The following is a 12,240-nucleotide window of genomic DNA, read 5'->3' as shown; positions in this document are numbered from 1 at the left end:
TAGTGGGTCTGTCGCTGGCGGCTCTGACACCAGGTGAGCGACGTACCTGACACCAGGTGAGCAGCGTACCTGACACCAGGTGAGCGGCGTACCTGACACCAGGTGAGCGGCGTACCTGACACCAGGTGAGCAGCGTACCTGACACCAGGTGAGCAGCGTACCTGACACCAGGTGAGCGACGTACCTGACACCAGGTGAGCGACGTACCTGACACCAGGTGAGCGACGTACCTGCGTAGCTGCGGCCGTTGCTCATGTTGGTCGGAACCAGACTCCACTTGTCGGTCAGCGGGTTGTAAAACTCCACAGAGGACAGGTTGCAGGAGCCGTCGTCTCCTCCGATCACATACAGCAGCCCGCTTATGGCACAGACACCTGCAGGTGCAGACAGCATCACAGGTGATCACAGGTAAACAGGTGTAGACAGGTGATCACAGGTAAACACAGGTGATCACAGGTAGATTATCACAGGTGATCACAGGTAGATGAACACAGGTGATCACAGGTAGATGAACACAGGCGATCACAGGTAGATGAACACAGGCGATCACAGGTAGATGAACACAGGTAAACACAGGTGATCACAGGTAGATGAACACAGGCGATCACAGGTACATGAACACAGGCGATCACAGGTAGATGAACACAGGCGATCACAGGTAGATGAACACAGGTAAACACAGGTGATCACAGGTAGATGAACACAGGCGATCACAGGTAGATGAACACAGGCGATCACAGGTAGATGAACACAGGCGATCACAGGTAGATGATCACAGGCGATCACAGGTAGATGAACACAGGTGATCACAGGTAGATGAACACAGGTGATCACAGGTAGATGAACACAGGTAAACACAGGCGATCACAGGTAGATGAACACAGGTGAACACAGGTAGATGAACACAGGTAGATGAACACAGGCGATCACAGGTAGATGAACACAGGCGATCACAGGTACATGAACACAGGCGATCACAGGTAGATGAACACAGGCGATCACAGGTAGATGAACACAGGTAAACACAGGTGATCACAGGTAGATGAACACAGGCGATCACAGGTAGATGAACACAGGCGATCACAGGTAGATGAACACAGGCGATCACAGGTAGATGATCACAGGCGATCACAGGTAGATGAACACAGGTGATCACAGGTAGATGAACACAGGTGATCACAGGTAGATGAACACAGGTAAACACAGGCGATCACAGGTAGATGAACACAGGTGAACACAGGTAGATGAACACAGGTAGATGAACACAGGCGATCACAGGTAGATGAACACAGGCGATCACAGGTAGATGAACACAGGCGATCACAGGTAGATGATCACAGGTGATCACAGGTAGATGAACACAGGCGATCACAGGTAGATGAACACAGGGGATCACAGGTAGATGAACACAGGTAGATGAACACAGGCGATCACAGGTAGATGAACACAGGCGATCACAGGTAGATGATCACAGGCGATCACAGGTAGATGATCACAGGTGATCACAGGTAGATGAACACAGGTGATCACAGGTAGATGAACACAGGTGATCACAGGTAGATGAACACAGGTAGATGATCACAGGTGATCACAGGTAGATGATCACAGGTGATCACAGGTAGATGATCACAGATAAACACAGGTGATCACAGGTGATTACAGATGATCACAGGTCAAAAGGTGTAGACAGGTAGATAATCACAGGTAAACAGGTGAACACAGGTGATCATAGGTAAACACAGGTGATCATAGGTAAACACAGGTAAACAGGTGTAGACAGGTAAACACCACGATGACAGGTGGAAAACGTTTCATTAGCCGAGGGATTTTTCTACATCTGCAGATATTTTCATGTGAGACTTAAAGGGGAAGTCCGGTCAACAAGGAAAAATCAGGGTATCATTAGCTATAACTAAAACTAATACGTTTGTGGTTATTTAATGAACTTATCTTTAATCAATAAGAAAATAAAAACATAAATTGTCGTCTGAATCACTGTGTATGGGGGCTGACATTACTGCCCATATTTGGGCAGTAAGGGGCGTTTGACATCACATCCTGGGGCGTGGAAAAGCGGAAGCGGCGACAGCATTTCTCTCCGCTTTCCATGCAAAGTCAATAGGAGCCGTTCTACACAGCTGCGATCATCAATATTTTTTTCGGATTTCCAGAGGATTTCACCGCTGACATTCCCAAGAGCTTTTGCTGAAGCAACAATGCCCACGTGCATGGCCATCGGATGTTCCAACACAACTGGTAAAAGTGGAAAAAACATTGCTTATTTCAACTTCCCGATTCATGAGCCACCGGGCTCGTTGCTGGATTGCCAACATGAACAGAGCGGATTTGCCATCTAACTTCTGGCCAGAGAGAAAACACGTCATATGCAGCGACCATTTTGAAGAAGAATGTTTTGAACATGACATGAGAGCGAGGATTTTCGGTAAGTTATGTTTTATTTTAGAATTTTTATTTAGAATTTGCGGGGATGGTCACCGAGCAGAGGGGCGGAGGGATACCACATGTGATGTGGTATCCCTCCGCCCCAGCATGTGCTGGAACGCTCTTATATTTTAATATTTATACAATAATGACCACCTGCCCTTTTTACTAGAGGGCAAATATATAACTTAAGTCACTTCAGCGATCTCTCCTCCGCTGTGTGTGTGTGCGCGCTCCGCTGCAGCGCCGGCAAAGCCGTGCTGCGGCGGAGCGCGCACACACACACACACACACACACACACACGCGTGTATACATATATATTGTAGGACCCGACTGAGTTTGCACTGGAAATAAGTATGCTGGATTCCGTCAAAAGTCCGGTTTCTGTCAAGAAACTCTTCTAAAAAATCCATATCGCTATCAGATGATGATAGCTCCACACATGGACCGCGGAACGCATTTCAAATTGGTCGGGCCCATCAGGCAATACTCACAATACCACTACCCATCACATACGCACGCGCCCGCATACATAAAACACCAGCATCCCCTTGATCACGCAACTGATTTGCGTCACATGACACAAGACAAGCCAATCCGTTTTTAGACACCAGAATTTATTGCTTTCTCATAGGCTGTGGTCCCTGAGCATGATAAATGTGTCTGCCATGTTATAATTAAAATCGGCACCGAATTTTTATTTAACTTTTTTTTCTGACGTTCCAGCACACACGCCCCGGATTTATTTCCACTTACAATCATTATATTACAGCTAACACAATATTTACAGAATAAAAATACTTTGAAAAGAAAAGTCAAACTCACCCCTGCTCTAAATATTCCCGAAAAAGTGTCTCCGTCTGTCATTATGCTGGATGAAGTCCCTGGCTATCCTCAAAGCATCCACTGTGGTCAAAAGATCCCTGTGTGTGTGGGCGCACATCAAGCTATTTAGTCTTTTCTGGGTCATTGTTGATCTCAGATAGGTCTTGATACGACGGAGGGACGAGAAACACCTCTCAGCACTTGCAGTGGACACAGCTAACTAAGCTAACTAAGCTAACTAAGCTAACGAAGTAGCGGTCATAAGCAGCGCAGAGGTGGGAAAACTTTTGTTTACATCACATGACACAATCAGCCAATACATTTTTAGATGGGATGATTTATCGCTTTCTCATTGGAGAATGATGCTGCTGCCATAGACTACTGTGCATTTGAAAAAAATAGCTATTAAATATTTTAATTTTATTTATATATATTATTTTACATGTTTGATCATCAAAAGTAGGTAGGGCCGCGGCCCTACTGGCCCTACCCGTTCCGCGGTCCATGGCTCCACAGAACTCCCATCACTGTCATTAAGTACTTCATCACTCTCTGCTTGTACAGAACACCAGTCGTCACCATGTTGGAAAATAGTGCGCCGTGACAAACAAAGCGTTGAAACTTGCTCAACTGCGGGTCCGCCGAGTGACGTAAAAAAATAGGAGGTGGCAGTACTATTCTTGACCAAGATGGATTCCTCCACATAAACATGATTAAATGAAAATTATTCATAATTAAAAAAACGTATATTTTTTTGCACAGTATGTAGTAGTTTTATATTTAAAGTACTTTCAGCAGTTTGAATTCTGATTTTGACCGGACTTCTCCTTTAAAAGAGGCAGAACTTCTGGGGAGCTGATCACGAGTCAATCGGTGACGATTACCTGTCCTGTGGTCTTACCTGCGTTTCTTCGGCACATGTTCATGTCGCTGACCAGCCTCCAGGTGTTGCTCTGGGGGTCGTACACCTCCACGCTCTTCCTGACCAGAGGGCCGTCGTGTCCTCCTGCCGCGTACAGCAGGCCGCCCAGGACGCCCACACCTGCAGGACCACACCACAGACCTTTTGGTCACAGCGCCACCTTCAGATTATATCTGCAAGAAGCTGCTTTCACACTCTTGCTGCTTCACCAGCAAAATGGAAAAAAAACTCTTCTAAAGGCAGAAGCTGCTTCCTGTTTGCCTTCTCAGCGTGCGTACCTGCTCCACTCCTGCGTGTGCTCATGTCGGCCACGTAGCACCACTGATCCGAGGCCGGGTCGTATTCCTCCACGGTGCTGAGACACTGGCGTGACGCGCCGTCGTAGCCTCCCACGGCGTACAGCTTCCCTGCACACAGCTCAGCATGAACACGCCTACAGCTCAGCATGAACACGCCTACAGCTCAGCATGAACACGCCTACAGCTCAGCATGAACACGCCTACAGCTCAGCATGAACACGCCTACAGCTCAGCATGAACACGCCTACAGCTCAGCATGAACACGCCTACAGCTCAGCATGAACACGCCTACAGCTCAGCATGAACACGCCTACAGCTCAGCATGAACACGCCTACAGCTCAGCATGAACACGCCTACAGCTCAGCATGAACACGCCTACAGCTCAGCATGAACACGCCTACAGCTCAGCATGAACACGCCTACAGCTCAGCATGAACACGCCTACAGCTCAGCATGAACACGCCTACAGCTCAGCATGAACACGCCTACAGCTCAGCATGAACACGCCTACAGCTCAGCATGAACACGCCTACAGCTCAGCATGAACACGCCTACAGCTCAGCATGAACACGCCTACAGCTCAGCATGAACACGCACACAGCTCAGCATGAACACGCCTACAGCTCAGCATGAACACGCCTACAGCTCAGCATGAACACGCCTACAGCTCAGCATGAACACGCCTACAGCTCAGCATGAACACGCCTACAGCTCAGCATGAACACGCCTTCGGCTCAGCATGAACACGCCTACGGCTCAGCATGAACACGCCTACGGCTCAGCATGAACACGCCTACGGCTCAGCATGAACACGCCTACGGCTCAGCATGAACACGCCTACGGCTCAGCATGAACACGCCTACAGCTCAGCATGAACACGCCTACAGCTCAGCATGAACACGCCTACAGTCTCCAGAATCGCTGCTAGCACGGTTCTTACCGTCCACCACGCCCACCCCCACGCTGCTGCGCCGGCTGTTCATGGACGCCACGTAGCTCCACTCGTTGGTTCTGTCGCTGTAAACCTCCACCGTGGCCAGACCTGAAACACACAAAATACTGGTTAGCTGATTGGCCTATGTTGGTGATAGACGGGCCAAATAAACCAATCAGATTCGTCGTCGCTCTGTTACGAGCGACGACGAAAACACAACCACAAGCCAAGCTACTCTTGCTGCTGCAGGTAAAGGCTCGTTAGCTCAGCAAAGAAATACTCTGTAATTCCGATAAAACTTGCTCGATAGCCACGCTAACGCTAGTTTCATCGGCTGAAGCCGCCATGTTCTTTAGACTGAACTGACGCGCTTCTCGTTGCGTCACACCTCAACCCGCCTCAAAGCCAACGCTGATTGGACGTTCGTTTGGTGAACGGCTCCAAATTTTCTTTAAGGGAGAGTAGCCAGACTGATCTGCGAGTGAAACCTTGAAAGCTCGCGAGATCAGGATGGTCTCACGAGGCTAGGAACCAACAGGAACCAGTATGAACCAACAGGAACCAGCAGGGACCAGCAAGAACAACAAGGAACTACAGGAACCAGTAGGAACCAACAGGAACCAGTATGACATCTCTTCACGTTTAGCGTCTGGTCTTTGACTCTCTCTCAGATCTCCTGACGTAGAAAGTTCTGTTCACCCTGAGAGACGGTTCTGATTAGAAAGCGCGCCTCAGGCAGCATTTCTCCGTCATTTATCATTAGCAGAGAAATAAATCCTGGTGATTGTTCAGGTTCTGAAGTACCGTTGGGTCCGATCCCACAGCCTGATGTTCAGAACCGCTGGAGGAACCGGTCTACGTGGGCTCGGTCCTCCCGCCCCTGAATGTGGAATCAGTCTAGGTCCGTTTGTGGCCGCCATGTTTGTAGTCCATCAGTCGCTGTGATGGCTGGTTAACTACAATCAAGAGGCTGATCTCTATTTAAAAATGTAACTTCATATTTTAGGCGTTGTGGAGCAGCTGAGCGCGTGGAACACCTGTACCAGTAATAAATAATAGGAACACCTGTACCAGTAATAAATAATAGGAACACCTGTACAGTAATAAATAATAGGAACACCTGTACCAGTAATAAATAATAGGATCACCTGTACCAGTAATAAATAAAAGGAACACCTGTACCAGTAATATATAATAGGAACACCTGTACAGTAATAAATAATAGGAACACCTGTACCAGTAATAAATAATAGGATCACCTGTACCAGTAATAAATAAAAGGAACACCTGTACCAGTAATAAATAAAAGGAACACCTGTACCAGTAATAAATAAAAGGAACACCTGTACCAGTAATAAATAATAGGATCACCTGTACCAGTAATAAATAAAAGGATCACCTGTACCAGTAATAAATAATAGGATCACCTGTACCAGTAATAAATAATAGGAACACCTGTACCAGTAATAAATAATAGGATCACCTGTAGCAGTAATAAATAAAAGGAACACCTGTACCAGTAATAAATAATAGGATCACCTGTACCAGTAATAAATAAAAGGATCACCTGTACCAGTAATAAATAAAAGGAACACCTGTACCAGTAATAAATAAAAGGATCACCTGTACCAGTAATAAATAATAGGAACACCTGTACCAGTAATAAATAATAGGAACACCTGTACCTATGCTTCCATTGAAGCCTCCCACGGCGTACAGCAGGTCTCCCAACACGGCGGCTCCCAGCGTGCTGCGTCTCTCCTGCATGCTCGCCGCCGCGCTCCACTGGTCCCTCGCTCCGTCGTACACGTCCACGGTGCGCTCCCGCAGCGAGCTGTTGAAGCCGCCGACCGCGTACACCCGGCCCGCCATGGCGACCACACCTGGAGACGAGGGAGACACACCACACCGTAGATGACTCACACCTGAGCACCGCCGCCAACCCTGACCCGCTCCGGTCCATCAGAGCCTCCTAAGCTGCTCGTTAAACCGCTGTAGACACCAGATCGTCTCAGGCGCTACCCGATGACATCATCATATGGCAACTCAACTCAAACAAACTACATTATGCCCGCGGTCTCCATTTGTTACAAATCAATTTTATTTTGTTAATTTACGGTTATTTTCCTGTAAATTAGTCGAGGCATGAAAACTTTTAACATCATTTTGAAATACTTGTGTGGTAGTCTGACAATTTAATCGGTAATTTTGCAGGATCAAAGTTACAACCTTAGAGAAATTTAATTCCTCCAATTTTTTTTTTTTAAGTTGTGAAGGGAAACTAAACCATAAACTCATTTCATTTTTAATAAAAGTCAGCAGCCAAATTTAATTTTATCACGACATGCATCACTTTAAAATCAATAACGTTCATTCCTCCTTTTTGTACTGATGTTGTTCTTTCTGATCGCGTTTTTTTATTATTCCAGATGAAATTGTGATGAATTTGATAATTTTTTTATTGTGGTATTTGGTACATTTAAGATATATGCTGGATAAATTAGTCTGGCTAGCCCTTCCATTTTTGTCAACAATATTCTTCCAAACATTGAGCAAATTTATTTATTTTTTTATTTTTTTTGTAAAATGGCTTGAATATTTGTTCAAGCTTTTGAGAAAAAAGAAACCGCTAAATTAACTTAATAAAATTGATTTGTTACAAATGCAGACTGCGGGCTCTATGTAGTTTGTTTGAATGGCGTTGCCATAAGGTGACGTCATCAGGAGGCGCAGGGACCATGGAGAATTTCTTCGTAAAATTGTCCGTTTACAAACTGCAATCCCGCTCTCGAATAAAACCTACACCCCGCTATAATTACTTTAGTAAGTTGTCCTGACCAATCACAATGTTTTGCGTAGTTGTGCAAATGTTAAACCAACCATGTATAGTGACGTCATCAAAAGGCGCAGGACCCCGAGTCGATATGGTACCTACAGCGGCCCGACAGAAACTCACCTGCCCGGCAGCGCCGGGACGGCAGGTCCGAGACCCGGTACCAGCGGTCTTCCTGCAGGTCGTAGCATTCCACGCCGCGGATGGCTTTGGGGGCCTGACCCCCCACCACGATCATCACCTGTGCAGAGGCAACGTTCAGACTGCAGCACAGAAAGCTGTGCAGAAAAAGAACCCGGTTCTGGTTCTGGTTCTGCACCTTGGGGATGCCGACGGGGGTCCGAGGTCGAGTTCGGTCCGTTTTGATGAGGTGGCGCTGGTCCGCTGGCAGCAGGTGATACTTCATGGCTTCAATCAGGAAGTCTTTGCAGGTGTTGTTGTTCTTGATCAAAGCTTCTTCCTCAACGATCTGTAAAGGAGGAGCAGAACCGGGTCAGAGACGGAGCAGAACCGGGTCAGAGACGGAGCAGAACCGGGTCAGAGACGGAGCAGAACCGGGTCAGAGACGGAGCAGAACCGGGCCTGACCCGGCTCACGCGCCTCTGATCTGCAGGTTAATCTACTGAGGAGTCTCTGCTGGGACTTTTTCACATTAAAACCACAAACTTTGATTTTAGCAGGAAAGAAAAGCCATGAAGGATTGTGATTTGGTTCTGTTCAGCCTGAATGAGCATTGCTCAATAGAAACCATGATTATTGTCGCTTAATGTTCAGACTTTTTCAAGCCGGTGAAAATACAGAAATAAATCCACGGTTTCTGTGAAAAGTCGGTACCTTTACTGAACCGCTGGTTAAAGTGGATATTAGGGAGAAAAGGCAAAGCAGCTGCGTTCTTATGCAGAACCTGCAGAGGAGCTTGGTGCCGTTCCCATGAAGGCTTCGTGTTCTTTACCTTTACGAGGTAATCCCTGGACAGCAGAGGCAGTCTGACGTGCTCCATCAGTCTGGGCATGTGCTCCAGGCGGCTTCCTTTATCGTACTTGATCCAGGAGATCATGGCCTCGAACACCTGAGGAGGAGACGAGGAGGAGACGAGGAGGAGACGAGGAGGAGACGAGGAGGAGACGAGGAGGAGCGTCAGAGCAGCGAGGATTCAGACTGCTGGCAGTAGAAACCGAGGAGAACAGGGAGGAAGGCTGGAGGCCCCAGAAAGCTCCTTCTTTCAGAGTCTAATGTGACGGACGACTGCTGCCGACACAGATCAGCATCATAAAGGAGCTGAAGGTCGGCTTCACACCGCATTCCTGCAGTAATCACCAAGTTAACGCACATTTACATTAATCTGCAGCCGGTCGTTCAGCAACAACAGAGGAAGCGTCTGTCCTGCTGAGAGGCTTCAATCAAGGTTTCATCTCCAAACTGAGCCTGGCTGGAAGCAAGAACCCAGAAATCACATTTTCTGATCTGAACTGACAAACTTTATCCCATGAGAAGAAGAAACAGGAAGAAACGTGTAAAAGATGCACCCTGGTGCGATTTCATCATGCTAGAGTAAAAAACAATCATTTCATTTTGAATCGTCGGCATAAAGCGGAACCTTTGTATTAAATCAAAGCACCAACATCCAGAGCAGGAAGCTTTAGATGCATCAGAACCGTGATCCAGAAGATTTATCGACCCAGGAGCAATTTAGAAATCTCACTTTTGCAGGGTTTTTTTTTTAAGGGTAAAACGTTGGAACCTGCAGGCTCATAATATTCTGTGTGCTGGGAGTGGTTCTCAGGGTTATTTCTCTGCTTTTAATAATTAAATCCTCTGTTAGCATCTACGTAAATGTTGTGGGGAAGCAGGACTGAACTGTGGAGTCTTCACAGCACAGCTTGTGCACATGAGCATCTTTAATTGACTACAAATAGATAAATCTGCATTTTCTGACTCTTTATGGGTGTGAATTAAATCAGGGAGTCAATAACCAAAAACCCTGAAGGGTAAAGTCTTTAAAAACAAGTTAAAATTTGCAAAATTAAGATTTTTTTTTCTTTGCTTACTCATGGCGGGAAAACATGTAAATCCAGATTTCTCCAGACTGCATGAAAACCGTCCACTCAGCAGAAAGAAGCTGCACTGTGGATGAAAACGATGAAACTTGGCCCGTTCCTCTAAATCCAGTTCAATCCAAAATAAAACGGCTTCAGCAGATGAACTTCTGACACTATAACGAATTTATGAGTCTCTTATTACATCGTCACAGTCATTAAACGGATTCCAGGAGCAGAAACCGCAGCAGTTAACGCACCTTTTTAATATCCACTCAACTACAAAAGTCGTTTAATAAACGGCGAGTTGAAAACTGTCGTCTCCATAGCGACCTCCTTCCCAGCTCTGATATTCTGGGTTTTAAAATATCACCATTTCAACTGGAAACATTTTAATTTGTTAAATTAAAAGCTTTATCTAGGCAAGTATCTCCTTTACTTGATCTTTTTTTCCCCAGGCATGCCACCAAAGTAACAAACTCCATCATCTGGTCCATCACTGGCATGGACCAGATCTTTGTTTAGACAGGAAGTCTACGTTTTGCTGCATTAGGAAGTATTTTATCTCAGAATGACGCTTTATTTGCCCCTCAGTCGTAATATTTAGTCACATCATCAGAAGATTAACAGACAAATGGGAACACAGTTTGCACACTAAAAATTAGGAATTAAAGTAGATTAAAAAGAATTGTAAGACTGAATCAAAGGTATTGCTGTTACCTTGTCTACTCTTGACACTTAAATTGTTCCCTACTTATTGGTTTTAATCTCATCAAGTTGAAATATTTTCGCATTGGAATAAATCAAATGTTTTCCTCTTAACTAGAAACAACCCCGTACCTCAAAAATTGTTGCCGCAGTACTGAAAATGGTTCAAAGTATTTTTTTTAATCTCTGTACTGACTCTGAACCATGGTGGAAACCTCACAGCTGATAAAAACACGGTTGTATCTGATGCTCATAGATAAAAAAATAAAATCATATTTAAATGTTTTCTCACTAGATGAATGAAAGGTGACATCAAACTTAACCTGAATAAAACTGCAGGATTCAGGGAACTTTAAGGAGGCGGAAGCATCTTGTTCCAGCAGTGACCCTGAAATGAGCCAAATGCAGGCTAAATGTGAGCCAGTCTAAATGTGTTGGCTAACGCTAATCGCTGCTGATAACGCACTTAGAGCTAGACGCTAACGACGCGTAATTAGCCTTGAACTCCCCGCATTCCTCAGCATGTAGAGTCACAGACTGCCGCCGTGAGCAAACGGTTGTTCCCAACCTTTTCCTCAGTGGAGACAGTGAGCTGGTCGCTGGATATCAGGCTGGACACTTGCTGCAGAGACAGACTCAGGAACTCGTCCCCCTGCACCACCTCAGAGAAATGCTGCTCTGAAACGCACAAACAGTCCAGGTTACAGCCTGCAGCTAACTCCACACTTCAGCTAATGAGCCCCCAGAGGGCTGTAACAAAGGTGTCTGTTCCTTTAAAGCAGGCGTGTCCAAAGTGTGGCCCCCCCCCCAACAGCATTTGGTCTGATGGAGATGGAAACATTTTATTTCTATTAGGCTAAAATTAATGTAGACAGGTTAAGATCTTACAACTGAAAACATTTGGTACAACACAATATATTCATGTTTTAATAACCAAACTTTTTACATTCTATTTAAAGGCATACTATGCAACATTTTTCAGTTAATTAATGTGCTCCATACCGTTTTGGATGATTAAATGAGTCATTTCAGGTCGAACAAAGGTTTTCTCGGCCGCCCTGGTGGTCTGTGGGGGAAATACCGTACTTGCAATTGCAGGAGCCCTCGGCCCGCACTCACAGGCTCAGAATTCTCATTTTACAGCGAGAACTCCATGTGTTTTTGCCCTGCCATTCACTATATGCACGCGCGAAAGCAACAACAAAAAAAACGCGTGTTAACGTCAAATAAACATGCAAG

General features: G+C 45.9%; 1 protein-coding gene and 1 long non-coding RNA gene across 2 annotated transcripts in view; one reads left to right on the top strand and one right to left on the bottom strand.

The window, feature by feature from the left end:
- Window positions 1-12,240, bottom strand: part of klhl3 (kelch-like family member 3) — a 32,961-nt gene that overhangs the window by 1,253 nt on the left and 19,468 nt on the right. The window contains exons 8-16 of the mRNA XM_036126913.1: window positions 11,570-11,679; window positions 9,210-9,326; window positions 8,577-8,726; window positions 8,381-8,498; window positions 7,110-7,307; window positions 5,431-5,532; window positions 4,469-4,597; window positions 4,170-4,310; window positions 231-374 (exon numbers count right to left, since the gene is read on the bottom strand). Coding sequence (XP_035982806.1) covers window positions 231-374; window positions 4,170-4,310; window positions 4,469-4,597; window positions 5,431-5,532; window positions 7,110-7,307; window positions 8,381-8,498; window positions 8,577-8,726; window positions 9,210-9,326; window positions 11,570-11,679 — 1,209 coding nt within the window. The remainder of the gene's footprint in view (window positions 1-230; window positions 375-4,169; window positions 4,311-4,468; window positions 4,598-5,430; window positions 5,533-7,109; window positions 7,308-8,380; window positions 8,499-8,576; window positions 8,727-9,209; window positions 9,327-11,569; window positions 11,680-12,240) is intronic.
- Window positions 347-1,720, top strand: LOC118557281. Its single transcript, XR_004927762.1, has 5 exons — window positions 347-426; window positions 471-932; window positions 1,039-1,158; window positions 1,255-1,570; window positions 1,609-1,720. It is a non-coding gene; the product is annotated as an uncharacterized LOC118557281 (long non-coding RNA).

Source organism: Fundulus heteroclitus, chromosome 23 (assembly GCF_011125445.2).
Source record: "Fundulus heteroclitus isolate FHET01 chromosome 23, MU-UCD_Fhet_4.1, whole genome shotgun sequence".
Lineage (NCBI taxonomy): Eukaryota > Metazoa > Chordata > Actinopteri > Cyprinodontiformes > Fundulidae > Fundulus > Fundulus heteroclitus.
The sequence above is the reverse complement of the archived record's forward strand: the minus strand, read 5'-3'. Positions and strand labels throughout refer to the sequence as shown.